Source organism: Leuresthes tenuis, unplaced genomic scaffold, assembly GCF_036924035.1.
Source record: "Leuresthes tenuis unplaced genomic scaffold, fLeuTen1.0.hap1 SCAF_4, whole genome shotgun sequence".
In the NCBI taxonomy this organism is placed as follows: Eukaryota; Metazoa; Chordata; class Actinopteri; order Atheriniformes; family Atherinopsidae; genus Leuresthes; species Leuresthes tenuis.
In genome coordinates, this window is record NW_027325358.1 from 21,580,901 (window position 1) to 21,601,060 (window position 20,160).

Genomic DNA, 20,160 nt, shown 5'->3' on the forward strand with positions numbered 1-20,160 from the left:
GTCTGAGCGCTCTGTGGAGAGTTAGGAATTCAACATGCATCAGCTTCAGGCAAGTTCAGCCGGCTAAACAGAGGCTAATTTGGTTCATTTATATGCTACTTTTCTGCCGACCGCACGGAATTGGAATTAAACATATCTTTTACATTTCCAGAAGGCCACGCTGTTTTGCATACACGACAGAGTCTGATACGTTCTGCCACGGACGAATGCAAAATAAGAAGAAAACAGAAAAGATGGAGAGGAAATTAAAAATAATGTCTCTTCAAACAGTTTTCAATTCACTTGGCTCTACTAAATTCATTTGGCACTGCAAGGGCGACTAAACATTGTACTTCTGAATATCACCACAAGATGTCACTCACACGCTAGAAACGAGCAAATTACTTTCAGATCCCAGTCTCCACCTTTAGACCCTTTTCCTAAATCTGCAGAAACTTTTTATTAAACACGGCTTCAGCACTTGAGTGTGTGAGATCATGTGGGCTTAGAATGGAAGAAGAACAGGGAGTTGGAGTGTGTGCGTGTGTGTGTGTGAGAAGGATATGTTGCCTGGAAACAATACGTAACCATGACATAAATATGGAAAGGGATAAAGATCTATACTCAATAGGTGTATTTGACAGCCACCACAGTGGGACCTTTTAGTTCACTACAATAATTTCCTGCACATTTAAGAAAAATACCAAACATGTGAAAATTTTTTGTAGGAAAACCAAGTTTAGAAATCCCCAATGTTATATACACGATGGGCAATTCCCACAGAACAGTCTGCAAATATGCAAACTCTCAGAAAGAGGGGGTATAAAGACCAAAATTAAAAGATAAAACAGCAAAAACCAAATGCCTGTTCCATAAAACATGAATGTTAGGTACCTGGGAGTGGTGTCTTTGCCAAAAACAACAGCATTTCTGACTACAGGCTCATCTCTAATAAAACTTAAAGTTGTTCTGAGGCAGTTTAATCACCACATGTAATCAATTTTATAATATATAAATTGGAGTTGCTGATGTAATCATGATCGGTTGTGCCACATGCTGAATATTCACATTAGGTTGTTTTGCATGTGTCAGCTAAATGCCTTAAATGCATTATGCAAACACAGACTGGGCCTCTTCGCAAAGTCAATAAGGTGAAGTTCAAACACATGCCTCAGGATCAGATGGCAATATTTGTAACGCCAAGAGAACAGATCCTGAACATAACATATGATGCAACTGCTCTATGGCAAAGCTATCACTATAGAAACAGTTCAATGTAAATAAGAGGCCACTAGAGGGCAGCAGAGACCCGTCTTTGTAAAACTACTTTTAAACATGACATGAGCTTGATGTACTGTACAGAAATGCAGAAATAACAGTGTGGGGAGCTAATGTTTAATCAAATTTGGGGAGGAGCCACAACAACTTAAACTCACAGTAAATCTCTGTGCAGTAGAAGTGGAGGGAAATAATAACTGAAAAATGGTTACTCAGATATGAAATGTCACTCATGCAGACACAGCAGTCCTGAAAGCTCTTCCAAAAGAGCCCAGAAAGGGACTCCTCCTGATGTACCAGGGAGTATTTCCACATGGTGCAGACCCAGAGCCATTGTCTATATCAGTGTCTATACTCCAAAGAGACCGAAAAGAAGGAACTTGACATCTGTTCTCAGTTCTTGGCCAAGTTTAATTCTTAACTCTAATTCTGATTGTCGGGGAGCTTCGGGCTTATAACCTACTGCTGGGACAGTCGCCCTATGAGAGCTGTTGAGATGACGCACCAGCCCATTCTGTGTTGCGTTTGTCTAGGTCATTGTCACCTCTTAGCTGTCCATCTGCCTGATCAACATGTTTTAGTCACAAGACTTAAGGTGTGAATGGCTGTGAAACTGCCTGGTGGGCAGAGTCAAGCCTACTCTGTAAGTGTTTTCAGTGGGTGATACCAGAGGCTGCCTCTTCTTTAAAACTTGCTTTCTTTTCCCTGTTCAACATAGCCTAAGTGTACAGAAACGTGGGTATTGTTAAAAACAAGACTTTTTGCTCTTGTTTCTTAGAAAGAAAGAATAAAAATCATGTCCATACAACACAGTTCAGAAAAAAAGTTCCATTCATCTAAATGCAGCCAGAACAACACAAGTTCTAGTTTGCCAGCTAACTGCATGCAGGATAAAAATAGTAATACTTCTCTTATTATGTCCAAACCACTTGTAATGACCATCCAAAGGGGTTCAGTGTCATACATCAACTCCCCTCAACTGCTAAATAGTTTAGCCTGTCACTATTCTCATCGTAGTCCAATTCAGTTTGTTTATATAGCAACAAATCACAACAAAGTACAGTCCAATTCAAGTCAATTATGGATTCTAATCCAATCACAATCCAATCAAATTGAATGAATTAAAATCCAAATTAGTTCCAATTCATAAAAAGCCAATTTAAAAAGAAAGTTGCCGAACTAAGGAAACCGACAGACTCACTACAGAGTTGAAGTGTAACTGTAAATATACGTGCAAACGTGTAAAAAAGTGCTGTTAACAAGGTGGTGATAAGCACTGGTAATATCTTGCTGGTGTCTCCCATGTTGCCATGTCAACAAAGAGGGAATTACGAGTATATTCTAAAGTCAGACCAAGGGGTAACGGGGAACAATGTTCACACAGTGATGATGTTACTGCCCTCAAAAGAATCTCCCTTATACTTGAGATGTATGTGGGCTGCTGAACATCAACCCCGACATAAAGGTGCACACCTCAGATAAAATGCTGCTCAACTCCCCGCCACTCAGTCAGAGCTGAAGAAACATTCCCCGGTAAAGTAGCTTCCATTCAAGTATGTAGTGTTACCATGAGCCGGATGACTAAGAATCCACATCAATAAGACGAGAAAATCTCAGATCGCATCGACATACGGCCTCTGTCATTCTCACCGTCTCTTTTACAAAAGCTGGTATCTTGATGAGAGATCAGACACAACAGGTTTCCTCAGTGGAGTCTTACCTTAAAAAGAGGTCATTTATATCCCCTGAAAGTTGACATATAGCAGGGACCAAGCATACATGTGGCAGGTGTAGCGTTTGAAGTAAAGTAAAGAACAGAAAACTTGCGGACTTACATCGAATTCATTGAGGGCAGCGGCCAGTTCCCCGATGCCAGCATGGCTGTGCTTCTCGTCGGTTGGCGAGGTGGCCTGAGCAGCACTGGAAATGCCTCCAATGGCCTCCTGGACCTGCTTGAATACATAGTCTCGGTTGGCACGCGTGGCTGCCACATCTGGGTGGCGCAGGAACGCCTGTGAGGCTGTATATAGCATGGTGGCGTTTTTCTTTAGAGCCCCACGAGCAGCTGCCATCTCATCTCGACACTGGGGATCTTTCAGCTCCTGCGAATGTGACAAAGGATCTCAGTGGAGAACCATCAATCATTTGCAGCCTGATGGTGTATTCGAGAAAACAACAGATAAACAAATCAAGGATCCGTCAAACTGAGAATCACACAGACAATGTATGCAAAGAAGATATGAATCTGAAGTGTTGTTTTAAGAGTCAAACAGGGGTGTTAAGATGTTCTTGAGAGCGTCAGTAATTCACAACAGAGCAAAACAAACAGGTTCCCTTTAGAGAAATCTCTTTCTAAAAGAGAAGAAACAAAGTTTATGTCCCTGTCGACGCATTTGTGTTGTTCCAACCAAACAAAGTTAAAGCGTTGTCAGCAGATCAGCAGCTGTGAAGCTGAATAGAATTCAGTTCAGTGCGTTGCTCTGGGACTGTGAGGCAGCGCGCTCTCTTGCCAACACGACATTTTTAGGGGGAGATTCTTCACATCATTTGGTGTCACACTGGGCACTGTATAAAAATACTTTGACATGTCATTCCCCCCGGCTCAAATAAACCCTGAAAGATTAACTGATTATGCAAACAATCAGACCCTAATCGGCTAGATTAGCACACCAACTTAAATGCATGGAATAATATAGAATAATTATGTGGCTTATGTACGGTTACCTGCTGTCTCCGGGCTGCCACATAGTTGAGCTTCACCATCTCCTTCCCAAACTCTTTGAAGCGGTTGGCCAGGTCCTGCTCATTGGTAGCATTCTTTACTCCCTCTAAGGCCTCCTCCACCTGTCACACACACAAGCACAAACTAGGTTTTTTCAAAATATCCATGGAAACAGCTGAAAATTAACCAACAAGGACTGGCGTTTTGTATTTCAATCAAATAAGAAATCCCAGGTCATATTAGTACCACCATCCTATTTATTTTAGTGAAACTGTATTTGAATAAAATCATTTGTGGAAAATCGTGATACAGCCCCTGTATATGGAGATTGTTTTGTTTTTTTTCCTTCCTGCTAACGACCCTAATCTTTTCTTTTTCCTCATAATTGCCACCAGATTCTAAAAAAGGCAATAACCATTTAGTCTTTCAATTTTACTAAGTCTCATTTTTAGCAATCTCATTCAATTGCGCTGGTTTATCTCATTTATTACAAAGCCCCAATGCCATCGAAATAAGTAATCAAGAAATCTATGCTCTCCAAATGACTACAGTGACTGAGTGTAGTTCATCACAGTAGGGCATTTATGAGGATGGGTGTTCTCAAGATTCTCTTCCAGGTCTCATTTATATGTTAATATGTCCAAAAGTTTTGACAAGAGCCCACAATGTGTAAGTGAAAGGAGTCCATTACCCTGTGGTACATTCAGCACGTGAGGCTAAACAAAGTACTTTATACTATAAGTCACAGCCAGCAACCACAGCCCTTTGACAGCTGACCTACCAGCTCACAGGATCCTACGTTAACAGGCAAACATGCTGAACTGCTGTTCGAGGAGGACGCCGTGTGTTCGCATCTGCACTCACGATTTTAAGATGGGCAAGAAGCCTCATGACGTCGGCCATGTCGGCGAGGATGAGCAGGCGGGTGACAGCAGACAGCAGGGCGCGAGCAGCCCTCACCATCGTACCACGTTTAACAGAGGAACAGGGGTCATCGGCAAACTCGGACGAGGCAATGCGCATCGTATCCCCTGAAAGATGGAAGGAAAAAAGGGTGAGTGGGAATATTTGTGTGTGTGTGTGTGTGTGTATATCCGGCATTCACCTGCACGTTTCTCGTGTTTAACACTTTCAGTGGCAGATTAAGTGTAATCACTTTAAAGCAATAAAGAGATTATGAAAGAGCTACATCAGTCATATACAGCACCGTCCATCGCTACCCTCCTGTCATTCAGTTCAGGTGTTAGAAATAATAATCGGCATCAATATAGTAACAACAGCTATAAGCTATTTATCAGTCATATCAGGAGGCAGCCTGTGACGTGCAAATTAGGCTATGGAAATGACCCGTTTTCTTTAAAACATGCTGAGAATAGCAATCGAGGCGTTGATATGAATACTGCATGTATCTGTATGTAGGAGTGTAGGAGTGATTAGAAAGCAGTTCAGCAGAAAATATTGCCTCACCTACTGATGTCACCAAGATTTTACAAAGAATCACAAGAAATTCTCAGTGAATGTTGTAATAATAGGTTTTGATCATTTGTAATCATCGCGGTTTTTAATATATTACCACTTCCACAACAGGATTTCTTCGTCATATCTCCACTTGCAATGCATTTGTAGCTGTGCTCTGAACACGAGGCTCCTTTCTTGTGTTCTGTACAGACACAGGAACAGCCAAAGAAGCCCCCAAATACACACTCACAGATAGTCAGTGTGGCCTGTTGTACAAGCCAAGCTTGGAGACCACACACACAAATTAAACACTCTAATTTTCCTTAAGAAGTCGTGCCGTGTGGCACTGGGTCTCTTGCTTTCAGGCTGGCGGCTTGGCAGAACCACAGCACACGCCGATGACCCACAGCTTTGCTAATCAGATTAACCTGGACCCGTTCCCACTAACTGTTGATTCAAACGGTTTAGCGTGGCTTGCTCGTTAATGCGACTGCAGCGCTGAGAAGGAAGCTAAGTCAGTTTCATAAAGTTTAACGTTCACTTGGATTATGTTCTGTACTGTCAACCTTTCCCATAACGTTAGCTCCAAAGAACTAACCCTGTAGTGTACAGAGCCGTGATATAAGTTCAGCTGTCCTACTGTTGGTTAGGTAACATGAGAAAAAACAGCAGCGAATGTATATATATTAAATTTTTTTATTATCATTCACCATTGTTTATGTTAAGAATTAAGGTGACTTAGTATTTACCAGCAAAATTTTGGTTTCAGTTCTAACATGAGGCCATTGGTAAGACTACAGATATACCCGTTTAGTCCCATTTAGGGTCGTGGACAGCTGAAAACTATCCCGACTGACGCTGAATGAGAAGCAGGAGACTCGCTGGACAGGCTGTCAGTCGATCACACGTAAGAATTACAGAGACTGGCCAACCGTGCGTGCTCACTCCCACATGTATGGCCACAGTAAAATCACAAAGAAACCCGACGTGCTTTTCTTTGGAGTGTGAGAGGAAACTGGAGCACCCAGTGAAAGCCCCATGCAGGCTCGGGGAGAACATAAAAATTCCACACAGGAAGACTCCAAACAGCCAGCGGGGTTTAAACTGATAATGTTCTTGCTGCGAGGCAACAGGGCCATCATACCAAGTGTTCCTATAAATACTACTGTAAATTCTTAATGGTCAGTCAGTATTGAACTGGCAGCGGCAGCTCTCTATTCATACATGAAATCTCTGAGTAAATTAAGTTTGTTTACCCTACAGAAAAGGGTCATTTAACAAAAAAGAAAAGAAAATGCTTCAAGGAGAATATAAAAAAACAGAAGCTGAAGAATGGCTGCACCTCGTGTCTGTTCATGCCTGCACTGAGCTTGGAAGGAGTGAAAGCACAAAGGCTTTGACTACTGGACTCCCCTGAGCACTAAAAATCAGCATTTCAACTTTAATCATGACAAGATAAAGGAGTTTGGTGTGATGAGGTTGTCTGATGAGCCGTTGAGAGACTCAAAGGCATTTCATATCCAACAGTGACTTTCACTGGATACACGGTGCTGTTTAAAAAGGAGGACATTTCCAGGTGCTGCTAGAGGCGAGTTCTGTTCAAGCCTGCTGAACGCAGTCAACACGGCACATTCAGAAATATATACCGTTGGCCTGTTTTGTACTCTTGTACATTTATCCAGCCAAGAAAAGAGGGGGAGAGTAGGGAGAGAATAAACTGTGCCCACTAATGGTGCTCTTGCCTCCTGAGGAGCTTTCTATCATGCCCATCTTGTCATGTGAGAGGTTAAAGGATGTAAAAGGTTATTGGATGAGAAGTGTTGCTAAGTTTAAGAAACTGCTTTTCTCAGACGACACAGACTTGCCTTAAAGGCATCAGTCAGCCTATAAAATGGCCTTGATTTAAAACAAAATGCAGCTTTCCTCAGGTTTTGGCTCGCATGCCTAACACGTGGACACATTGATCAAGTGCATTCTGATGTCAGCTATGGTGACAACCTGTGTAGTAATAGTCTATTTCACACCTCACGAGAGCCATGTGCCAAAGCCTTTAAGTCAGTAGCCAACAGCACCGGCGGGCCGAGTGGCGCTGATGTAGCAGGATGAGGAACGAAGCTTCAACACAGCACAAGCTGAACTCCATTTATCATTTCTGCTGATGTTGTGATGTGGCTGAACAAGAAGCTCATTGCTCATTACCCATTCCGGGGGCAAACATTGTATTCACATACAGGAAAGGCTAACCGGTTTGCTCGCAGCACAGAAAAGTCATGAGAACTACAAATAACGGCAACGTTGCGTCATCCGAGTAAGAGCTCCAAGCAAGAGCAGCCGAAGTGAAAAGCTACAATATCTATAGATCTATAATATATCAAAAATCAGCACGGTTCCTCATGATCGCAGACAGCTGAAGCTTTAACGATGCTTGACTTTAGGGTAAACAACTCCAGATCTAAACTCATCACATTCACTTGACTGCATGCATCCAATGAAGCTCCAAAACTAATGGGAACTAATGTGTTAAATTGAATGGATTTGCGTTGCTAACCTTAACTCTGCATCTGCCTATGTTTCGGCTGACGTTTCACTTGTTTCGACATCAGCACTAATTTGGTTTGTTTTTCCCAAGCTTTATCATTTCATGGCATTCGCTTTCCCCATCTGCTCATTCTCGTCAGGAGAATAGTCATAAAGTGGTGTCAACAGGCCCTCTCATTCCAGTCAGAACGATTGATCAAACCCATAAATATGTATGAAATAAAGAATTCAGTAGATTCAAGGCTACACAAACAGGCTACTCCCATTTTTGAATGACATTTACATCAATTTACATCCCTTTATCTCCATAAATATACACGCAAAAAGGCTCCAAATGAACTCTTTACATGTAAGGAATTGATAAACAAGCTATAGACCGAGAATGAACGGTGGGTAAACCTTATGATACAACTGATGCAAAGACACACATTTCTAGATGTATAAGTGATGTTGCAGTTATCTGACCAGCGTTAGTTAACAGCTGTCGCTCAGCAAGCTCTGTCTCTGCATAAGAACACTTAAGGTTACCTTGCTTTCGAACATCGCCCACAGCAGCAATGAGCTCCTCCTTGAGGTCCTGGCTGTCTTCGGCAATCTGATCACCCTTTTCCAGAAAGTTCTGGGTGGCCTGCTCCACGGACACCGCGAGGACGTGAGCCTTCTTTGACCGTCCCTTCTTCTTACTGGATGGGCCTTTGTTGCTGGTGTTCACCAGCGTGGTCACCTGGGAAACGGGAGAGGAGCGTTACGGCAGGCTGACAAACGGAAAACGGCTCTTTGCTGCGATTGGCCTTTGCCCAGAGTGACCGTGTTTAGCTGATATTGAATGTTTTGGTGCAAAACATCCATGCTGCCCAATCAAGACACAACGGCATCACTTCAGTTTACGGATGACATTATTCCAGAATTCCATAAACTCTGTTTACAGTATTGAAGTTATGATCTGTTGTGGGGTTTGCTGATAAGACTCTTTACACAGCCCGGGCCTGGAAAATGTAACACTGTAAAATGTGACACAGTCCAATGAAACGGCCATAACGCCACCTGCCACAGTCCATCTTTATTATGGCAAGTCTTCACTTTTTGTTAACTAGTTTCAGGGGTGTTAACTGAAGTCTGGAGTGTTGGAACACAGCGGTCTTAGTTGGTCCTGAAGCTGTACAGGATTGTATTAGACTGAGATGCATTTCAAGTGTTTTCTCCTACAGTCTGTAAATTAGAGTAACAAAGCAATCACAATGTCATTATGTCAAAAACATCATTTAAAGCAGACCATTTGGGACTTATTCAGAGAGAGAAAGGGTTCAGCTTCCAGTGTCCAGCTGATCCCCATCAACACCGGAGCAATAAAAGTATGATTCAACCAATCTTCTCTCTTTCCTCGTGTGCAGAATAAGAAGATACTTCAATGCAGGCACATTCCATTGTGAGAGAATATTTTGCTTTAATGATTGGCATTGAAACAGCTTTGGGGAAAGGTTGCAAACTACAGAAAAACGAGGCTGCAAAGTCAGGTGGTCGTGTTTGATCCGGGAGAAATGGTAACATCGTTCAGGCTGGAGAGGTTCGCACCCTCTGAAAATATACCTGCCTGAACTTAAATAAAAATGCTGTTGAGTATCCGCTTCTTCAAGCCGTCCTTCTAGTAAAGACAATACAGCTGAATCTGAACTCTGCTGGGCAGGCTGTACCACCCAGAATCAATGAGATGATGCGTTCAAATGAGTCCGTCATCTGATTGTATTCATTGTTTAAAAGCAGGCTTTGTTGACTACAGGATATCTGAGAAGATGCTTCTTCTAGAATGATCCGGAAGCATTTGTGTACAAGTTCATACAGTTTTGGATTTCTCCCAATGGATGCAGCAGAGAGGGCAGTTTGTGGAGAAAAAAATAAATGCAGACGACTTTCTATGGAACAAATACGATGTCGGTGAATGTTTCACCCCATTAATGCTGTAACGCCGTCTGGTGGGTTCGGGAGAAAAGAAGCCAATTTTGAACAAGTCGCACGCCACAAACCGAATGGGCCTTCAAACTGAAAGCTTAACGACCAGCCGGAACGAGACGTAGGAGTGTGATCATCATAAAACCAAAGTCGTCCCTTATTCTGCAAGGAAAAAGAATATTATTTTAGGGCTTTAAAAGAAAGACTCACCAAACATGCAACAAAATGACGGCAATCATTAAACTTTGGCTGCATACCAGAACAAATGGAGCTTTACTGTATTCTCCAGTCAGAGTTTAGTTTAGGTTCAGTCTCACAGCAGCTGTGTCATGATGGTGCGATATGATTAGTTTGTGGAGTATATATGAGGCCTTCGCTCTGAAAAGCCTCTAAAAGCAAAGTTATGTCCTGCCAAGCTGGCATTACTTCAGGGCTTTGAGCACAGAGTATAAACTTTAATGATGTCCTTACTCGTGATGGATCTGAGAATAGTCACACTGATGTGAGACTTTTTTTTTGGGTTGTGAATGCGTTCTCGTTGAAATAGGAATTCATGATTTAACAACACTACCCGTCGTTCACAGCGGGCCCGAAAGCTAACCTTGAAGCTCATCTGCTCGCCATCTTCTTACGATGGCTTTAAACTTATCACCAACTTTTTTCCCCATTTCATGAACCAACAACTTGTTGTAGTTACCTGTCAAATGAGACGAGAAAAACTCGAGGACACACAGACTCAAAGGGACTCGTATACATAGAAAATAAAGGAGGGCTTTGTCTTTTGCCTCTAACGGACCACTCTTACAAATGTACCGCCATCGTTAGATCTCTTCTAAACAAAGCCGGCTTCCTGCATCTAAAGTTTAAAGAACTTTTTATTGTGCTGACAGTTTAAAATATACACAAAAGTATCACTCATTTCTTATAACCCGGTAAAGGTGCGTGGTGGTCCCTTTCTCTTCAGAGACCCCGCCTCTTTCCTCGTTTCCTCTCACTGCTGTTTTTTGGGGGAAGTTGCTCGGCTGAACACGCTTTGCTGCGGGTGTGTAGACATCAGCAAGTGTGAGAGCTTGTCCTACAATCATTTAGAGCCGTAAAAAAGTAGTGTGTAGAGACTTTCCTCTGCTACACACACACGCAGGTTCCTTTTTAGACTGTTCAAACAAAAATGATGCAGCGCTGTACTGATATACGGGTGAACCGAAGCATGGACATAGCTGCTTGATTGTGATTTAATCGTAATTATTCTTTTGGATTTACAGTTTTTTTTAGTGAGTAGCTGTATTCTTACAACACAACAGTAATTCTTGGTTGTAAATAAATAAAGGAATCAGCAACCATCTGAATGGGGTGGAGGTGGATAACTGGTTCGTCTGTCAGTTTCCTTTCTCTTCTTTTGTTGGAACCACTACAGCCGGCAGGTGAGTACACATTGTATAATGTTCTATGACCGCCCACATAGGTCGAATACGGCTGGCAGCACGACTCGTGCCGTTTAAATTGTAAAACGAACACAACTTTCTGACGTGCTAGTTCGATAAAAGTCACGTCACCGGCTCCTTTGTGGAGCTGTGGAGATCTTTCGGATGAACAGCGCAGCTTGAAGTTGTGAGAATTCGTTAGCGGTTGGCGGTTTATTGTAAGCCACTGGAGATGGATGCCAGCACTAGACGTCCAAAGCGGGCAGGAGCTGAGCCTTCAACAGCAGGGAGCAGCTGTAGCTGCTTACACTGCTAACATTGAGGAGCAGCGAGACTTGTTTTAATGTTGTTGGAAGCTTGGAATTAAGGTGATGACGAGTAATGGTGCCATTTTTGGGAAATTTTTTTTTAAAAATGCTCTCAAATTTTAGGATTAAGAAAGTTGGGGTATTTGTACACATCTGTTCCAGCTGAGCAGCCGAATTAGAAGAAATGACGAGGACTCATTCCTTCGTTAAAAAGCCAACACGACTCCAGTTGGCTGCGGAGACAGTTAAGTATATTAAGTATATCTGATGATGATGTGGGTTATTTACAGTGCAGCACCACAGCTCATTTGCTGTGTTTAATTAGCTCTGATTTTGTTGATTCAGTCACTGAAGGATCATTTTAAATAAAGTATTTGCCAGACACATGATTACTTCAGCAACACACCGGTTACTTAATGTTTCTAAAAATCCTTTTTAGCATGGGCAACTATAAGTCTGGGGAATCAAGAGTTTACATCTTTATAGAGGTCGCTTTTTGGGACATTTCTTTAAACAACTTATGTTTCTTACTAGCTGGCAAGTGACTTTATATCCTACACCAGGATGCCTGAAATATATAGAATAGTCAGTAAATTGATGATTCATAGAGATCAGTCTGCTACACAGATAACCATAAGCTGTTTAGATTCTAAATGTAGCTTGAGTTCTATATGTGGTGCATTAACTGGCCTCTGCATAGGTGTGATAACACACTGTGAATATGAGCGTTGATGTGCCAGCTCGAGCTTTGTTTTTCCATCATTGCTTGCACAAAAGTCGCTCTGAGAGCATCTAACTTCATTGCACTGATGATGAGAATATAATCTAATTCGTTCATCTTATGTGAGAATTATCTGGTTCTTTTACAGAGGCTTTCTACACTTTGGCGGTTCCAGTCATTCGAAACAATAATCAAGGCTGATGGCATCCATAGGTTGGCTGCCCACACATTTACACAGTGCTGAAAGAAGATATTACAGATCTGACTGGATTTTAGATAAATCATGTTACCATAGCAATTTTTGTTAAGGGTCCCTTATGTCTCTTATGTCAGGATTCCAGATGTGTGACATAATTACTCCATATGTTAAACCCAACTTCACCCTTGATACTTATTTTTGCATGTCGGTGAATCATTGTCAGCCACAGAGTTTCTGTAGTTTTGTTGCAAATGTACAATTAATGCATAAAGTCAAAAAAGATGGAAGCTAGATTGCTGCAAACCCCAGATGTTGGTTGTTGCACCCACTGTCTTTCTCAGATAGTTTTCCTATGAGAACAGGAACATCGAGTTATGGGTCTGCTTGATTTAGCTCCACTTCAAATGCTCATTTACTCATAAACACAGAGGGCTGCAGAATACACACAAATAATGTGTGTGTCATGTAGCCTCCCACAGTGACTGAATCAAGGCAAAGCTCGTGGACACTTTATTCTGCAACAGTGGCTTAAAAAGCTGGATTTACATTATCTGTATATCCACAGTGACTTCACAGCGTGCACCGAGGCTGAATCAATTTTTCGTTTTCACCTTCATACAGATTTAACTGCTGCATTTTTCAATATATCCCCGTAGTCTCTGCAAACACACTCCTCTTTACGCATCCACAGAATGAGCATAAGATCTAAATCTCATGAAAACGAATCTAAACTATCAAAACAGCTGCAGACTGTAACAACATAAATTACAGCTTTATATGGTAAGATAGAGACTTTAAAGCCGTTCGAGTGAGTATTTGCCAAAGCTGTGACTGAAAAACTCATTAACAAAGAGAAACCTCTGGCAGAAGTAGACTCAGGGAATGTGGCCATCTGTCTGGACTGGTCGGGGTGAGGGAAGGGTTATGTTTTTACACCAGAAGGAGCAAAACGTAGGTCAGACCAGCTAAAACAAGCCAATTCTATCAGTTCCGATTGTCAGCAGCACAACGTTTACCCTCAGAGCTCCGAGGGCTTCAGTGAAACCGACTACTACAACCTGCCAGGGAACAAGGCTGTAAGGTACAATGACATCAAGGTCCAGCTTTGACACTGTGTCCTGCAGGCTAAGGTGGGCAACGATTTCTGCTGAGCTCAACTTCTGGACAAAAATCTGAGAAGTTTCGTCATTTTGACTGGACAGAGTTTAAGAGCCGTGATAGGAGGGCGAGCACAGTTAGCACTGATGATGTGAAGCACTTAAGTCAGGTTGAATGTCTCTGGGCAAAGCAAACATTTGCAGTGAGGAAAATCAGTGCTTTTGTGTCAAGTTGAATGGCATGACATTTGAAGGTCCCTTGACACGGCAGCTATTTAATGCCTTTTCCCATAGAATCAAGTTAAATCACCTTCACAGAGACGTCACATGGCGTGCTTTTTGACATTTGGAAACAGTTTCATAAGAAAAAAAAAAAGAATTGAACAGATGAAACAGGGAAAGAAAGCTGGAACATTGTAACGGCCCTGGCAGAGTGTGAAAGATGTGTAATCCACCTCTCACAATCTCAAAATGTATAATGCAGTCCTGCGAAATCTACTGATGAATAGAATCGTAAAGATTTGTAGTGCGTGTCACGACTTCGCCACAAAAAGTGACGACTTCATTTCCTGCTGCATGTAACAACAGGAAAAAAAACTGCACACGCAATAATCCAACGGCTCCCTCGGGGAGGGTGCTGAAAAAATTAAGTGAAATGCACCAATGTTTGCCAGACGCATCCAAATAAAGCCAAACACTAAAGCAGTGACTGAGCAAGGCAGCCTTGCCCCTTTCTGGCAGCTGATAATTGGCCCACAGCGAGCCTATTCATTGTGCATATTAGCACCGCTGCTTGGATTTCATGCAAGACCACACTGGAGCTTATTTCATACAGCCACAAATGATGTCAGTCCCTCAGTGTTACTAACAGTCTGTCAAAGCAAACAAGTTCTCCACACGCCCGATAGAGCCGTGAGACCCGCAAAGCTGCGTCACTCATCTGTGGCTTCAACTCGCATATCTGTGACATCCTTCAATCTTTTGAAGTGCTTTTAATTACAGGAATACCCTTCTATCACTAGCGAGCAGTTCTTAAAAGGGCAAAAGGCTGGGGGCTTTCAGAGGAGAGCTGACCTGTGAAGTGAGCGAGTGAACTCACTTGTCAACGTTACGCAAGCTAATTCTGGAATTACCGTTTCCCGTGACCGCAAAGCCATTAATTAGTAGAACTTCTGCGACAGCATGAAGACGAAAATGCGGAGGTCTAATTAGTAGATTTAGAATGATGGCATACATGTGTGGCATTGCAATAGTGGCGAGAGATAGAAACAATTAGAAGGGAGGTTTGTGTGAACGGATGCTGCAGTGATATGAAACATATTGTTCTCCAGCGATTACATCAGAAGGCAGTTTTTACACAGTTTGAATATTTCCATGATGTGCTATATAACATACTGAGGGCAAAGGCCTAAATGTGAACACAGTAAGCAATCAAAAAGCTTGCTAAAAACACCAATATTTTTCCCCTCCATTAACTGGCACCCGTGGACACGCACACAGGTGCTTTTTGTACGCACAATAATGTAGAACAAGCTCAAAATACCACTAAACACTTCAGTCAAAATCCTACTTTATTGGGGAAAAGTTTGTTAAAGCATTAATCCAAATAACGATGGCCTATTTGAATGAGAAAAAATATGAGATGCATCAATATTCTGCAAGACTTTCTCCCAAAAAAAGAAGTCTTCAAACATGGCGTGCACGGGGTGAGCCAATGTGTTCAGTCAAATTCTGTTCCATACCTAAAGTCACTCATGAAGCCGTCCATTTAGGGTGTGTGAGCATTCATTTACGTCTGACTGCAGTCGTGGAAATGCGTCTATAAATCTAATTATAATGTTATAACAGTGTTACAAAGCGCTTTACACAAGCAGCAGATGAAACTGTGATGAAAATCAAGTAAGACAGATTAATGCAAACAACACACTGAATGATGCAACGTAGAATATTTTAAAATAGCCCAATTAAGAATCAGGAGGGCCTCTTTGAGAAAAGTATGTTAAAAGAGGTCATTCGCTTTGCTGACCTGATTACCTCAGGCAGCTCGTTCCGCTCTTTAGGGCGCTCACGCTCCGTCACCTCCAGTCTTTAGCTTTTCTGGAACAAATAAAAGTCGTCAACCCAAGGATCTCGGTGCAAGTGCAGGCACTTTGAATCACCTCGTTGTTGAATTGTGCTATACAAATAAACTTGCCTTGCCTCATATTGGTACTGAGAGGTCAGATTAATAAGAAAGTGAGACACCTTAAAAGTCTCTTGTCTTAAAAAGTTTCCGGCACAAATGTTTTTTTGGAATATATATATATATATTTAATACGTTTCAAAAGACTGATGGTGCAAGAGAGGAGAAATACAAACAGTAATGACCACCAGAAGACACATTCTGCTGATCTAAGCCCAAACAAATGTTTGTACAGACCGCTTTATCTGACCCACACCAATCAATTCCATATTCATTTGTTACAAACCGATTTTTACGCTCAAACTGAGTATGGACTCACTTAAGATGGACTTTTGAAATCACTGCAAGTTCTACTGCCTAAAGACTACAGCATTTTCTTTCATTTCATTCAGCCGTATAAATGCACCCACCGTCCGATGACCTTCGGATTCAAAAAGGAAAACGCTAAGAGGGAACCCAGTAGTAATTTTGCTGCAGCAGTAGTTAAGGCTAACGTTTCCTTCAGACATAGGAAGTAGTGATGTGTCTTGCCCTCCCATTTTACTGCTGATCAATAGTTTTAAATGCCATGCAGCCTTTCCTCCACAGTGCACTGACCAGTGGGCTCCCCAGTAAGTAGTAAATCCCTGTGGCTCTGCGTAGCCATTCAATTTTCCGCCTTCAGCCTCTGCGACTCACATTTATTGGATGAGCGATGATTTAACCGTTGGTGATTAGGGAAGGGTGTGTGCATCTATGTGAATTATCACGTTACTTGCGGCTGAGGGAGTTTGCTGAGGTTAGTATTTGTTTATTCCGATGAACATCCCGAAAGCCGTTTTGAAACATTTGGTGTTAAGTTGCAGTTTTAATATCAATTTCATACATTTTTTTTTTACCTTCTCACTTGCTGTAGGATTGGGGAGGCGATGCAGATGCACCTTCCCACAGAGCTGGAAACCTTCTGTGCCGGTGTGCCACGGTGCAGCGCTGTCCCTCGTTAAATCAACAGAACTGAAAGTAGTTGGTTTTGGTTTAAACTACATACAAATATACAGGGATTATAGATCGCTGCCGCTGTGTTTATGACTCTTTGTGGAACTGTGTTGGGGATTTTCCGCTCTCATGCTCTTCCTCTGACTTGCTGCAGGGCCTTGGGAGACAGCGCGCTGCTGCCCATGTTCGGGTGTTCACTGTGTCCTCTGCCATGTGCTGGTGAGCGAAGACACTGAACTGTTTCCTGAGATTCTTGTGCGTTTTGATGAAATGACTGCTGTTGGCTAACTCTGAAGAGATGCTCAGTTTACAAGAGAAACGGAGAGTGAGACAAAAACCAAACCGACGATCGCAAACACTGAATTTTATTCCGTGGGTGTTAATTTCAAACATTTATGTATCACTTATGCTGGATTCTGCTTCACGTATTATTGTAAGGGTACATATTCTGTCGATTTGCAGAATATTTTGTTACACATACAATAAAAAAAGTCTATAGATTAAATTCTATGTGTGGCTACACCCACATACGGAGCTCCGAAGAGATCGGAAATCCTTCATCCAGTTGGTGAAATACAGCACATGACATTCCTCCTTGAATTACTGATGAGGTCATTTACACCAAGAGTGAACTGAGCATCATGTACAAAAGCTCAGGGGGGGGGGGGGGGGGGGGGGGGGGGGGGGCGGAAGCAGGGCGCCCTCAACATTTTCCCAAGCTGGTGAGTAAGCTATCTAACTGTCGAGGGTCAGTGTCTAAGCATGTTGCACTGCTACGATGACCTCAGGCCATCTCATTAACCGAGTGATCGCCAAGTGTGTTGCTATAGAAACAATACAAAATGTTGTGAAGAGACGAGTAATCAGAGGCACTCATGATTATACGGCATGTAAGCATGTATGGTGCACCTGACAGGAAATGCTGCAGAAAACCTTATTTATTTTTATTTTTTTCCTTTCCCCACCACCAAAGACTCAGTTTCTCTTCCTTAAAACATCTTTTGAAGTTAACAAGTGCTGAAGTGCAAAGCAGTGGGGATTAGTGGGCATTAAAGTGGTATCTGAGTGGGTTTTAGGTGGCCAAAATGACAGGTTTTAGCTGGAAGTGTAACACTGCAGAAGTGTCAAGCTCCAACATTCTCAACCTTGCAGAGCACACAATGACGGCCGTTTCTTCCTGCATCCCTTTGTTTTAAAGGCTAAAGATAAATGCAAAACTATTCTTGTCGAATGACAAACTCTTGAAATGTTCTTTTCTAGTATTTCTTAGAAGAAATGCTAGAAAAAGCTCCTCTGATATCCATTCATTTTCTCTAACATTTCCATTAAATTTCTGTGTAAAAATGGTTATGAGCACTCACAAAATGGAAATGGCTCCAAGAAAGAAGTTCAGAAGCTCAGAAGGAAAGCGGAGTTGATGGAAATTAGAGTTTTCTGCAATAACGACTCGCTTTAAGTGCGACTATCAGTGTCCCCATAATACTTCCTCATTAGTAACCCTTTAGCTCATGACTCTGTTTTATCCTCCCACTCCTTCATTATCATTATCATATCATTCGCTATCAGGCCCATTATTCCACTCTTTCTGGGGCATGACATTTTTTATGTACAGATGGGCTATGAATCCTCGCAACGGTTGTCTGCGGGACTACTTGATGTTTCGGAAAGGCAAGAATGCAAATAACTCCATACCCTTATAATGAGACTGATGATGAAACTCAACATCTGTTCTTTCTTTGCAGAGACAGTTGTGAGCATTGAGTAAACAAAAAGGTATGAGCTAATACAAAAATAATACCAACTACCGTACTTAAAGTACTTTCAGTGTTGGAAAAAGACGGATTAATCCTTTAAAAGCTCCTGGAAGTTGTACAAACAGTGCCGGGACGAGAGACAGTGTTTAGAATTCAGTGTGCGAGACCGGCCAAACAGAAGATTTCTGCAACAGTGCTTTGCTTTTAAAATCTAAATGAATTACACACAACATACCACAGAGTCCTCATTTGACTTGGATTTGTATTTTGCATGATGTGTCTCGCGGCTCTCTGATAATCTTCATAACAAATGGAAGAATCCATGCCGTCCAAAATGCTGCGAGCTTCAAAGACAAACCACATAAATGCTTTCTCAACGCTCGTTCGAAAATGGCTCCAAGAGAGAGGTGCGGTGACTAAGATCAGTGTCAAAGAAATCAAGCCAGCAGTTCACAGGGGAAAAAAGGGCCTTTCAAATTTCCATGTTTTTAAATTGTACTTTCACTGGAAATGCACATTTTGATGGTTTGCGGATTTGTTGTCGACTCAATAATGAAACGACTCACAGCTCAGAGTTTTAAAACAGACTTATGGATCATTTAAGCAGACCAGATTTCTAAATCTTAATTAGTTGCTGGCATCAGCTGTGCCCTTCTTCTCTCTCTAACTGTCACTATCAGCAGCATAACGGCAACTTCAGATCCAGTGGGCTCAATAAGTAACATTGGTTATGAGAAGGCGACTGTGGCCGGAGCTCATTCCAGCGTTAGCTTTGACGGCAGAAACAAATTTGTTGTGATAATCCAAGCTGTTCACCAGATGCCGACACTTTTCCCAACAACAAATGGTTTGACAGCAGTTGCATGGCCTGAGATGTGTACTTTACTCAGAGGAAAGTCTCTGCTGGCAAAACTTTAGATGCATTTCATTCCGTCTTTGATGCTGTTAAAACAAATAAAGTTATGAGTTGGGATCAGAGTTTTTCATTTTAAGACATATATTGGGGAAACTGGATCGTTGCAGGACCTCAGCTGACCCTTTTACTTCTTCAGTTCTTTGCTGAAAGGCTTTGATTCCCTCAGAATATTTAATAATAATTCCAGCATTTTTTTGTTTGTTTGGTTGTTTTTGCCAGTTTATTGCCCTGTCACCTCTGTTTTTGGAACTTGGCTCTGCCAAATAAATTGGGATCAGCGCTGCTTTCTGCCCCCTCGTCGCACCTCTGTGACGACATTTCACCGAAACTCGTCTATAAAAAGGTCAGAGTTGTCTTTAGAAGTTCTTCCATGAAAAAGAACGTGCATACGGTAGAAAAAGCACATACTTTGTGGGAGTACTGATCCAAATCACACCACCTCTCATATGTAGCCCCAACACAGAACGTTGCCACAGATCTAAAACTTGCACACAGCTTACGGTTAAAGACGGACTGATCTGTTATTGATGGGCTTAACTATGCAAGGCCTCAGTGTGGCTGTAAAGGTTCTGCATTGCACATTTAAAGCTGGAAAAATGATTGACCTTCACACCACATCAAAGTCAAGCTAATATAACTATCATAAACCAGTTTTATATATGTAT

General features: G+C 42.0%; 1 protein-coding gene across 1 annotated transcript in view; it reads right to left on the reverse strand.

Moving 5' to 3' along the window:
* The window catches only part of ctnna2 (catenin (cadherin-associated protein), alpha 2), a 261,478-nt gene that overhangs the window by 210,086 nt on the left and 31,232 nt on the right, over positions 1-20,160 (reverse strand). The window contains exons 3-6 of the mRNA XM_072385076.1: positions 8,504-8,699; positions 4,844-5,010; positions 3,982-4,101; positions 3,093-3,359 (exon numbers count right to left, since the gene is read on the reverse strand). Coding sequence (XP_072241177.1) covers positions 3,093-3,359; positions 3,982-4,101; positions 4,844-5,010; positions 8,504-8,699 — 750 coding nt within the window. The remainder of the gene's footprint in view (positions 1-3,092; positions 3,360-3,981; positions 4,102-4,843; positions 5,011-8,503; positions 8,700-20,160) is intronic.